Raw genomic sequence first — 13751 nt, 5'->3', positions numbered from 1 at the left:
CCCGCGCCGCGGTAGAACGCTGCGATACAATCTCGTTGGCATTTACATAAGTAATGCCGCACGTTATATTGTTCCTTAAGAACGTTACAGTCACTTTATTACGTGTTATATTGACCTACTTGGATATATTCTATTTCTGTTTTATAATATATTAATATTCTGTTTTTTGGTTTTAAATAATTGCAAAATCGTTGTACAGCCTACTAAGACTATAAAGGTGATGGTTGTGGGTTCATTTCCCGCTTCATTACTTTTATTTTCCCCGCTTTAGGCGAACATTTATAAGAAAAAAGGCATCATTGAGTTTCATCACAACATGCATTCCCAAAAACTAGGCGGTGTATGAGGAATGTAGTGTCTTAATATTAAAAAACTTTTGTTAAATTTTAATGGTGATTTTCTAAAAAAAAATGAGTTTTTGCACTTTTCTTTTAACACTTGCCTTGCCTTTGTTACGAAGCAACATCTGCGGGTTTTCGAGGGAATATTTAAAAGTGATTTGAAATGAGGTATTCTATGTATTATGTATGTATTTTTAAATGAATGGTTTCCCGCAGTGTTCTTGCCTTACCTTCGAGCGGCTTGTATAATATATTACACCCGCGAGCCCAATTTAAGAGCATAAATCAGATAGTGTCTTTATTTGATGATGGGAGGGCAATTTATATCTTTAGTTATTCTAGCTGAAGGTTGTGGAAGATATGAATTATATTTAGATAGATATTTCGTATCTCATTTATTGGAAATATATAAAATAAAATAATAATAATAATTCTTTATTGCACACATAGAACAAAAAAATACTCTGGCCTCTGTCTTCTCTAGTGACTCTCTCCCTCTCCTTTCCTTACTCTTACTTATAAGTTTTTAAAATGATTTTAGTAGTGTTGGTGGTAATTTATATTTTTTCCTTGTTCTTTATCACGATTCAGGTTCTTATAATGCTTGTCTTCCGTGGATATTTTCCTCCCAATGCGATGCACTGCGCTCCCAATGGCTGTAGTTTGCCTTAAGTCGCCTCGTGTTCGGCTTTGAAGAACGCAAAATCTTATCCTCTATACTCGCTGTGTTCAGTTGAGGCTGAAATCGATCCCAGTAAGTTGATCTTTTATATTTCCAGTGCATAGATGGTCAAGTATCCTGTACATTTACGTAAATGAGTACCAATCTCATCCGTGGATTAGTGCAATGGTTTTGTTTCCATGATGTCTTTGAATCCAGCGGCTTCCAGTGATAAAATATAATATAGGTAATAATCCTTTTAACTTTATTATTTTTCAGTTTTCCGTGCACTTTGGCATACAATTTTATTTAATCCTTTTAACATATGACAGATATGCCACTCGCTAGCTTTTACCTCTTGTTGTTGAAAAGTTTATATAAACTCGTAACATAACATTGGCTTTAGAATAAAACTAAAACAAAAACTTTATCAGAAGCACAGAGTGACGCAACATGAAAATTTCTGGGGGATGGAGTGTTCTATCACTAGCATAGTGTATAAACAGAATGTTGAGAGATGGAAAAAAATAAGATGTGCTCGCAAGGCAGGAACGATATGTTTTGATGTAACAATACATACAAATGACAGAAATATTAAAACGCCTGATAAATTCTAAATAACATGTTGCTCGTTAAAAAATAATAGGCGTTGTTAACTATGTTTTGTAATAAATTAAAATAAAGTTATCTATTTAAATTAAAACTATTATATAATTAAACTATTATTTGGTCTTGAATATATAGAGCACTAACGACAGTCGACAATGTCTCCTTATGTACACGACATTCTTTCACATTGATAATATGATAAAATCCTTTCAATTTATTACATTAAATTTTTTATCCAGTTTGCTATTGAAGTTTTATTTCATTATTTTAAATGTCAGAGATAAGCCTCTCTTCTGAACCGGCTTCTATCATTTGCTAGTAACAAGTTTATACAGAGACCATTATGGCACAGTAGGACAGTGTTCGACTGTAAGCGCAGTTGTTGTTCAATTTCGGCCTAGGGAAATTAATTTTTTTCATCTCTCTGGTCTGGCATGACAAAATGTTGTGTCTGATTCTGCCACTAAATACGTATCTAATATTCCAAATTCAAATGTATCCAGTAGAAAACTAAGAAATAGAGAGTTTTGATACTAATTTATCACGGCCTATTTAGCTTAACACTAGAAGCGCCGCCGTCCCATTTTTGACCCACACGCAAGGTTGATTGTATATAACTTTTTTATTTGTTAATTTATGTAGATGAAATTTTTTTACTATTACCAATTTTACACCTTTATTTAATTAAAAATATAAATAATTTTATAGCAGTCATACTTTTTGAAAAAAAATGAGATTTACCTAGAACTGCCGCTGGGTCATTTTTGTCCCGCCATTATTATTTTATTATTTGAGGGTATAATTTGGCATATTTTCATGCCTCGGGGACGAGGTGGAGGGGAAAGGGCAATGCGGGGGCGGAAAAAAATTGAATAGTAGGTCTAGCAGTCAATGCCTAAGTTTTTAGGGTTCTGTAGCTTTTAAGGAAAAAAAAACCCTTATAAGATCACTTTTTTGTCCATCCGTCTGTCTGTGCCTTTATCTCAGGAATGCTTGGAGAAATTGAGTTGATATTCATATGAGTATATGAATATGAACTATATGACGATCTACAGTCCCTTGATTTCCTGAAAAAGCGCCCTTAAAAAAAGATATGACTATTTATATAGTAAAAAACATGTATTTCGACACTATAAAGGGAATCAAATTAATAAGGTACTTTCAGTTAACTTAGAATTATGAAATTTGGCAGCTGGCATCTACATGTAGTACTAGTACAGGAAAAAATCTGAAAACTATACATTTATGCATAAGTCTTAAAAAAGAATAGCCTGAAAAGTGGGGTAAAATTGGTCTCAATACAAAATTTTGCCGCTAGTCCAAGTGAGGTATCAGATGAAAGGATGACTAAGCTAGGCTTGAATTTCAGAAAAACACTTGATACCAAATGTGGGCAATTGTAGGGTAGGTAGAGGGAACCTGGGAACCTAGTGCTATGCACTCCGCTGGCATTTTCCGCCGAATTCTGGAGGCATTACCACGCAATGTTATAAATCATCTGTGATGTATCACTGATGAAGAATATATTAATGCATTACTTGGCCTAATAATAATATTAACTAATTTCAATAACTTATAATTTTGTAAGAGTTATTCAGTTAGTTGTCACGACCTTAGAACGTATTAGAAATATTCGATTCTTTCTTTGTGTTTTGTTTCTTGGTACTTTTATGTTTGTTAAAGAATAAGAATTGATTATTAAATATGGTCTACATATTTTACGAATTATTTTAATAATATTTTTTTGTATTATACCAAAAATCAACATAATAAGTAGAATGGGACAAATTTGTCACGACGGCGGTTCAAGGGGGGTATCAATCTTCGGCACTTCTAGTGTTAATGCAGGATAGTGTTAAGTTCACTATACAAAAGTTTATATTGCACTTTAATAGAAGATTACTCTAGAATATCTGCGTCGTACAACCCGCTGGGCTGATTTTAATGAAAGCAGTTTTAAACTTTAGATTCAATATCTCTATCGAGTTTCACTAGTTTCTTCTCATCGATTACGTCAAGTAATTAATTATAAAAAAGTGTATTTATTTTCTTTACACGTGTATACTATGTAGGGTAGGTAAAAATAATGTATTCATCCATACCTTAAGTATTTTCTCTTCAAAAAAACTATTAAAAATATAGTTTATTGACTTCCAATAAATTGCTTCGTTTAGTTCCGCCATTCAACAGTGCCTTCAGAATTCGATGAATTCTGAACGGAATGTGAACGGAGTGTCTTAACACTAAGTTACTAGGTTCTCTCTCTCTCTCTCTCTCTATCCAGCGATGTACTATGTGAAGCTCAAAAAAACAATCAAATTTGATACTAACTTAAAATAATGATCGCATTTCCCACTCTGTGTTGTAATCTCTTATATTTAGTTGCTAGTAAAATATTTGAGTTACCAGTCGGTATATCTAAAATTTCTAGTAGGTCTTTTATATAAACATATACTTGAAAGGGACGATTAGGACGATTCAAATCAAATATATTGCGGTATTTACCAATTTTATTTGGTATTTCAATATCAATGCTATTTGTTTTGTCTATTCTATTGAAATAACTCAAACTATTCGTATTCAAATGTATGTACATAGTTTCCAGAGGTGACTTTATATTGTTTATATGAATTTTTTTGCATAACTGACCACGCACTGTAGACTTTGAAATTGTATTGCTATAAAATGTGTAAGTCTATAGAAGGTATTTCCCTAAACTGGTTAAAAAATACAACGCTTGATTCTTCCACGTTATAATAATAATTTATTAAGCATTGTTTTAAAAAATAATTGACATATTTGATAATTATTCATCTTTTATCTCTAGTAGAGATGCTAAATCTGAAATTCTATAATCAATCTTTAACATATGGAAGTGGCAAAAACATTGCAGCGTTTCAGTCCGCCACTTGTGCAGTATGATAAATTCGATTTTTTATAAAAGGTCTATGACTTACCACCGCCGGGCATCGAAGCGGTGCTCACGTAGAAGCAGTGCAGTAGCAGCGACAACAGCATCTTCGTCGCCATGGTTGCTCACACGTGCTCTCTCACCCCATCATCTTTAATTTCCATCTTATAGTTATCATGACTCTCACATAGTGTTCGTGAATCTGTAACAAAATATATGACAATTAATAAATTACTTTATTTTATTCTGTTTTAATAAAAAAAATTGTTTGACATGACATGCTATGTCATAGTGGTGGTATTTCTTTTATCTCTCATTTAAAACCTTTAAGAAGCCTTTAAGTTTCTCTATACAATACACATTATCTTGAATCAGGGAGAAAAATGGAGAAAACATGTTTAACACTTGGTAAAAACACAAGACAAATAAATTAGAACATAAAAATAAAATATTGGTGAAAACTTGGCTTTATAAAAAAACAATATTAGATATAATGTTACTTGTATAATTAGTATTAATTTGTACTATTCGAGTAACTGTATATAAGCTTGTGAAGTCTCTTTGTGATTGTCCTTAACTAGATTACAGTGTGATCAGCGAAATGAATGCCGTGTGGGCGTGTCCTAGACTGTATTAGTTCCACTGATAATACTAATCGATATAATAACTACTTCAGATATCAATATATATTAAGTTAGATGCCACAGTGTTATATGAAAGATTGTCATAGGGTTTGCGAGCTTTAAAATATTTTACATTTAAATTATTATTTTATTTTTCAGTTTCACGCTTGACTCCTCGTATAATAAAGTGGATAGGTGATACCCAGTAAACATCCAACACAACCAGTCAATGAAACATTTACTTTAGTCCGCTTTTGTAGATAAGGAACGGCGTTAAACTCTACCACTGAACAAGCAACATTGCAGAAACAAATTTCGTACATAGTAAAACTGAAAATAAAATTAATAGTACAAATATACTTAGCCGAAGTAACCGAACAAAACACGAATATTTATATTTGTATTACACAAAGTATCTTGTAACAAAGTTTTAATTCCATAACCGGTTGAACGGAGAGTTACCCAACACGCCATTTTGTGGCTAACGGCAAAATACGTAATGGCCGCTGGGGAAAATTAGTGGCGGTGAGGAAAACTTCCACGCTTTTTATATCTTTTTGCTGTTGGAAAAGATACATGTCTCGAGGCAAGATCCTATTTGAAAGAGTAAAAGTTTTGCGGTGGACTTTTTATTGCTTTATAAGCTATATTATGTAGGATTTTAAAAAACATATTATAATGGCACTAATAGTCTATATATTTCGGAAATGTAAAAAATTAAATTAATTTAAAATCATAAAATATAGCTATTTTTGTATCATGAAAATATATTCAAATTGCTGTAAATTTAAGTTACCTAAAAATAGTTAAAATCTCTTGCTATCGACATTGCAGCCTCAAAAATGGAATTCTTGGTGAAGGTTGGTTCTTAACAGTTAAGTTTAATGCATATATGTTTAATGTATATATGTTTAATGTATATATGTTTAATGTATATAAATTTAATGCATATACATTTTTCTGTTTATTTTCTGTTTTTCTTTCGCTCGATGACCGCACGTACTTCCTAATACTCAAATTGGTTTTTCGTTTTAAATTTGTCGCTAAAATACGCAAACGTCAATGCTAATGACAAGATTGACAGAAAAAGTAATTTACTAGTAAATACGCCAATCAAAGAACAGATCTTAACACCCAAACATAAGTAACTTAATTTTAAAGTGCCAAGCGTGGCGATTATGGCAAACATCCCACACGGAAACGGAACTACGATAATGCAGTAAAAAAATCATATTAGAAGAATACAGATTTTACCTACATATAATAATTATATGGCTTGTAAAAAACCATTGATAGAATGTATTTTTTACACTACCTAGATCACTTCACATAATACTATGAAAATAAAAAGATACGGCGAAAATATTTCAAACTGATATAAAATTTCAATCGAAGGAAAACCAATAACGGCTATATCATATCAACACCACAATAAACTCCTAGTGGCCGAGTGTCACTAAATTTAATATATTTAGAGTATTTTTCATGGCATCGCAGCGAGGAGCTGGAGCCAGGAAGTGGGTCGACAGAGTGGATTTATAGATCTATTCGTATCTAGAGACGCTAATCTCAAGATGGCCAGTGCGCTCAGAATTGTTTTCGTTATACCAAGCATTCTCGTGATCGAAAATTGTTGTTTTGTCGTCGGTTTTGCTTGTGGAATAATTTAGTATTTTAGTTGGAATTACACTATTGGTAGGACGTTTATATATCACTATTGGTTGGACGTAACTTTTATTTAACTAGTCTTTACTAATTAAATTGGAATATCTCATTTTCCTTTCACGTTAGAATTTGTGAAATCTTTTGTTAGTGATCTTTACACTCCCTATACTTCCCTTTTTTCAGCTTCCCACATCGAACCCACGGTCTCCGTATATATAGATATTTATCTTTACAATCTTTCTCATAAGTGTAATCACGTTTGTTTTCCTCTTCAACTATTCTAGACAATGAATGCTGCACTTAAATGCGACGATTGTTTGTTCGATTTCAATTCGGGGGAATGAAATATTTTTATTACCTTCTTTTACTAACTCCTATCGCGTAATTTAGCGGAAAGTGAGGAACGGAGTGTCTTAACACTAGGTTGCATGGTGGACCGGGAGAAAACATGAAGCTGGTCAGCGAAATGAAAAAATAATGTCAATATAGCATTTAAGAAATTTTCACGTTTTTACACAAAATTAAAAATAATTTAACATTTATTTGTGCCATTTATTACATAAGTGTTTAAATGAAAGCTTAAAAGTAATTTCAGCACTGTACGATTAACTGAGATTTATAGACGTTCATTATTAAAACATTTATAAAATTAAAATTTTCATTTCTTTCATTATTATAAACTTGGGACTTGAATTGCGCAGTGGGTCAGCAGCTGTAAGCGAGTTGTGGGTTCAATTGCCGATATATCGGTAATAATATAGCGATTCATTCTGGTAGATAAAGCGGAATAGAACCACCCCACTGATTACGCATATTATCTAGAGGGCGAAAAGTGGTTAAAGGTTCCCGTTGCCTAACCTGCTATGTGGTAAACACTATGCCTTTTTCTCTGCTACATATGATGCATATTTGACTCTAGAATTAAATACTTATACACGCATTCAATAAACGAATGTATTAACACTAGAACATATATGCAGAACAAAGCTAAATAAAGCTAAAGAAATATTTGTACCACAATAATATGTTACACATACGTAAATCCCTACAAAAAAAAAACATATATGAAAATATAAAAGTGTTTACAGGAAGATCGAATGGATAAAGGGAAACACACTTCTCTCAATCTTTAGCCCGTAACCCGAGGCTTACTTAATCTGAAACAGAACATTACCTGCCCGCAACGCTATCTACGTCGTAAAAATGCTTTTTCCAAACTCGAATATCGAAATGCTCACAATTTCCTTTATTGCAAGATCATTTACCACCAGAATGGATAGAACTCTGAAATAAATAGGATCCTTCGAAAAATTGACGTGAGGTTTTAGATTACGTGGGACGTGGCAGCTCAGAGTGACTGGACGGTGCCAGCGTGAGGTCGCGTACCTCTAAGAAATTTTTCCATTGCAAATCCTTACCACGATACGTTTATTTGTCAAATATACTCTAGGGAGGCCTAAAGACATGAAAATAGCTAAAGCGGCTCATAAAAATTGGTACTCCGTTGAATTCGTAACAGATGGGGTTCCCTCGCTGCTTCATTTAATTTAAAAGATCACGGCTAAGATACAGTAGATTAGGCCCTCGTTGAAAAAGAATTTGGTCCTCGAGAGATAAATTAATGAAATTAATTACTCTCCCTTGAGAAATGCCGCAACCTATTTACTTTGCTGATAAAACGGGCTCTACCCTGTAATTTACTTGTAATCGGATTGTGGTATATTTGTATTGACTCGGAGATATCAATTATATTAAGGTTTTCAATACATATTAAGCTTCCGGCGAAGAGGAAGGTATTTCCTCAAATTACAAGTATTAGATACGGTTATATCAAATATTTTATTTCCGTTTGAAATATATGTATCAAATTTCTAAAGGTTTTTATTATACTTTTATGTTATAATGTCGTATCGTTACGTCATTTAATGAAAGAATTGGTTTTATTTATAGATAAAAAATTTTGATTATACTTCAGTCATAATGGCACTAAGCGTTGAATATATTTTTTAAGTTAAAGACCATATAATTGTAATTCTCTATACCATTCTTAACAATAGTTTTACTTAGCAAAAATATAATATTTAGAATTTCTATTAAACCAAACCTATCAATCAGAAGAGCACCCTAAGTATAATACATTGGAAACCGATGAATCTCATCTGGTCACGAGAATCAACTACAGAAGACCAAGAGAAGTGAAGTAATTGAAAACTAAAGTTGGCCCGTAATTTGGTTCTAGATAACTTTCGTTAATCACCAATGGATCTTTCATGAGATAAGTCCTTATCGTGCTAAAATTTAACCAGACTAGTGGCAATTAGACGCGGAGGCTGCGTTGCAAAGGGATTCTCTAAGTAATTGCATTTCTAACAGTTACTGTGGTTTCTATTAGTTGGATTCCGCATTGATTTTTGGCTTGGAAACTGATTTTAGGTCGAATTTTAAGATGGACGATTCCATTGATGGGACGTTTGGTTTGACATGATTTTTTTTTTGTATTTAATTTTAGATTGAAGTGCTTTATCTGTACAGAGACGTAAACGGAAACATTTATCAAAGTATGAAAATAGTAAAATATTTTTTATCAGTTACATTTAGTTATTATCTTATTGGAGTTATAGAGCAAAAAATACAAACACTGAATCATATCTACATAAGTTTAAATGTCGCTTTTTTATTTTTAAGATCAAGGAAAACTTGCTAGAAATAATTTAATTAGTTACTGTTGAGACTTTGAAAATGTTATATGTTTTTTCTACCTTCACGCTGTATACCGACCGTACAAGAAGATGGACATAGAGAATCTTCTGTTAAAACACAACGCTCCCCACTTTTCCACCAAGTTTTCAAGACATTGCGTATTAGATAGCGAAACATATAATATTCATATAATAATGCTTCCTCACACTGTTCCTCTGCACCACGTGGTTAAATTCAAAGCAAAGTCTGTACGATTATATAATAACAACATCAACATGGTGTTTATCTTGTACAGCAGTGTAGCAGTGTAGCAGTGCTCCATTACAACGAGAACTTAACAAGCTGAGTGGCGTCAAGTTTAGTCGGGAAATGCTTTTGCCTCTTAATCATGCAACTCTTCACTTCACTTCGTGCACTTTCTTTTGTTTGCTAACTCCAGCCAATTTGTTATTTGTTCTTCTTGCTTGTGTTTAGCTTTCGTGTTTTATTTTGGTTCGGGTAGAAATTTTAAATGGAAACGTTAGGTTTTTATATAAGTTTCACATATACGTGGCAGGGTAGGCAGAGGTGGTGTTGTGCTAAGAAACTTCGTTCTTCACTTTTCGTCCCATTTTCTAGATATTGCATATTGACGAAATCTAACGCTTCCCGCTAAAGAACAAAATGATTGAATATTGCAAAATTACAATATTGTATTAACCTAATTATTAGATACACTTTTTCTGATCTAATTCTTAATAAATATTTCCTCGCTTTTCGCGTTGACTTCTGCCTCTCAACACGCAATGTCTCCAGAATTCGGGGGAATATGGTTCCCCATATTCCCCCGGAACTGTTTTAATGGGAAACAAATGTCATAACACGAAATTCTCAAGTTCGCTCTGCTTATGTGCGTAAAGCTAAAGATATAGATTTGTGTGTCAAATAGGCCACCACTGTTAATACCTGGAATTGGAGAAAATACAAGAGTATAATGTTGTGGCGGCCGTAGCTACTCGTACGTGTTGTAATTTCAATTGAAATCTTTTATTTATAGCTTATAAAGGGGCCAGGCGAGTACAATAGGCTTCGACGGTGTCACGTACAGTAGAGGAATGTACCTATATGTGATTTAAAAAATATATATTTCCCAGTTCTTACAAATATTTATTTTATGAGACGATTTCGGACAGTAATTGTCTTATGGATTTGAATAAACTAAAATCATAAAACGATTATAAAGTTTGAACCTCTTAGATCTATTTTTGTCATTTTTAAAGCGTTATTCCACACTTAGGAAAGAAAAATACTTATTAAAAAAAATGAACAAAAATTTCGTTTACTAAAGTAGTACGAAGTAAACTTATAACAATTTCAATTCAAGAATGTCATATATTATATATATATTTAGCTTCACGCCGTTCTGTATATAAAAGAGTAAGTGGAGGGAACTTAATGGTAAGATACTTCGTTCCTCACTTTCCTCTCAATAAAGTGGCGTAACTCAACACCGGGCTTTGCCTAACAGAGTAAGGAAATGAAATTACTGCGCCACGACGGGCTAAAATCTACAATTTACTTTATGTTAAAAATAAAAATTAAGCATTTAACGTTATATCGGTTTATTAGGTTTTGATGGGGCAAGTTAATTTAACGAGCTCGCAGACTGATTGCTGGCCTTCATTGGGAAGGTCGAATATGTTCAAGTAAATGTATTTTAGTACTGCTTTCATTTAATAATGAAGTAATAATGTTTGATAATTAGAATTTGTGGCTTAGACTCTTACGATTAATAAAAAAATGATGCATCATTGAATTTAAAATATTTTTACATTTCTCTTTTAAAAAAATAAAGAACCAATAATACTTTTGTTTTTTTCGTTGTTTTGTTTTAATTTATATTTGTTACTAGTTCAGTACCCTTGTATTTGTCTCTTACCGCGATGTCAGTGTCAATTATTTCCCCCACTAAACGCACAATATTTCGAAAATTTAGCGGAAAATGGGACCATTTTATATAATGTACGTACGTACTCCCCAATTACGCTACGATATCGTATTTTTCTAAGTCCAATGTTTTCTATGAACTAACTTCTCATTTAATTAGGTGCACTGCAGCAGTAGTTACGTTTAGAAGATTAAAATTTAATTAAAATACTTGGACTGTTGTGTTAATGGATAAAGCTACTTTCAAGTATCATGATGTAGAAAACTTTAACTATTATAAACATATGTTTTAATATTATATATAAACCCTTCTATGGGCAAGAAAAACGTAGAGTTAAAATACTCCTTTCACCATTCTTAGCCCAATTTTGATATACTCATTGGAATACGCCCATTATCATCACGTTTGAAGTCGAACGCTATCACACAACTGGCCACAATCGTAACTTATTTTCTGCCCACTCTGCATATTAAGTTACATTATATAGAAAAAAATATAGTGTTAAAATCAATAGTCATAAGTATCTATATTAACTTGCCATGGCAGCGCTCTAACTAAATTATATAAAAGGCACTATTTTTTAATTATTTTTAGCCAAATCTAGTAAGAACAAAGAAAAAGAGTGTTAGTGCATTAAAAGGGGTTCCGTGAAACCTACATTTGGGTCACAAGTACAAATAATAAACGACCTAATATCAATAACAATGGCTTTCTTCACATCATTAAAATACAATAGACATATAATAATTTACCCACTTAATTTCACTAAAGTCAAATTCTAAAGCATCTTAAGCTCTCGATCTCATCACTCGCAGACCGACGCGACCGAGGGACGGCCCATACATTACATGTTCCCTTTCATTACTTTCAAGTATGCCCGTAATTAAATCGATATGGGAGTGTCGTACGAGGGACGTAACAGACGTGTGCTCGTGATTTGGGAAGTGGGGTAAGTTGATTTCAAGTTGCTATTAGAATATAGTTTTTTCGAATTAGTGTGTTGATATTTTATAAGGAAATATATTAAATTAATATATTTTTTTATATTATATGCGCAACTTTCTATCTATGCGCAACTTTGTATTGGATGATTACATTTTTCGGGATTTCGAGATATCCTCTCTTAGTCCCCATCTCACAAACACAATTTCCAAATTTTTAAGTCTAGTTGTTTCGTCTGGACGTTATCTGGTAAGCATTTAATATCAGAAGAGTTTAATACAATTATAAAGATTAACTAAACAATATATTTTACATTACAATGTAATAAGTGTTTAGATTCCATCCATCAGCCTTTTAAGATCCACTGCTCTGGACATAGGCCTCTGAGTCCAGCGGTTCCAGTGCTTAGTTTGTTTGACCCTAAACAAGGTAGAATGAATGAATGAATGAATGTTAAATCGTACAAAATATTATAACATAAAATTAAAATGATTTTGACTTTAAATCTTTGCTTGTTTCTATGATGAAGTCGAACACACGACCTTTACTATAGTATTCAAAGCCTTTGCCCAAGTGCCACACGAATTATCTATGAATTGAAACCTTTGAGGTGCAGATGCAGCGTATATTGCTTACGGGGTTCACTAGATAGATATCTGTGGCTTATATTTCATACAAAATAAACGTTCATTTCGAATTCGATTATCTTTTACGATGAATAGAGAGATTTGTCATTTAGTCCTGTTCGTTGTTAATTACTGCAAATTAGAGTAGAAATTTAAGTAGAAACGTTATATAAAATATCAAAATTATATGAAATTGAAGGCATCAGGGCTCAGTGGGACATTGTCTGAATATGCATGCGGCAAGTACGGGTTCAATCCAAACACTTGTAATTACTCTAGTATAGTATATTTCCTATTTTCCTTTGGTTGATTAAAGTTATATTTAATTAAATTTCAAAACGGAAAATGAAGAATGGAGTATCTACGAAAATATATTACGTTCTATATTTTATATGTGCATAAAGCTGAAAAAATATAATATGAAGTTAATATAAAATATCAATATTAATAAACCTACGCACATGTACATATGTAACCATTATTAATGTTTTCAAGCGAATTCGCCTCTAATTTAAAAAGGATTATTAAATTTTCGCCGAACATACACATATGTACAGTATATTATAACATTTTTGTGTAATCTCGTTCGATGAATTCGTTATTAAATTATATTATAATAAAGTATATTAATAACTTTAACGCTATCATAGCTCAGTGGACTGCATTTGATAGTACAGTCAGTAGTAAGTGAATTCGATTCTCAACTTTAAAAGTCGTATTCATTGTGTAGCTTAGTCACACAGCGT

General features: G+C 32.5%; 1 protein-coding gene across 2 annotated transcripts in view; it reads right to left on the bottom strand.

Moving 5' to 3' along the window:
* LOC146539324 (T-lymphocyte activation antigen CD86-like) overlaps positions 1-13751 on the bottom strand; it is a 187587-nt gene that overhangs the window by 104505 nt on the left and 69331 nt on the right. For both annotated transcript variants that reach the window (XM_085208077.1, XM_085208078.1), the window contains exon 2: positions 4569-4724. In XM_085208077.1, the coding sequence (XP_085064203.1) occupies positions 4569-4641 (73 nt within the window). In that variant the 5' untranslated portion in view covers positions 4642-4724. The remainder of the gene's footprint in view (positions 1-4568; positions 4725-13751) is intronic.

This window comes from Heliconius melpomene, chromosome 4 (genome assembly GCF_056956725.1).
Source record: "Heliconius melpomene rosina isolate 202511_hmr_F chromosome 4, ASM5695672v1, whole genome shotgun sequence".
In the NCBI taxonomy this organism is placed as follows: domain Eukaryota; kingdom Metazoa; phylum Arthropoda; class Insecta; order Lepidoptera; family Nymphalidae; genus Heliconius; species Heliconius melpomene.
Note: the sequence above shows the minus strand (reverse complement) of the source record. Positions and strands in the feature narration are given on the sequence as shown.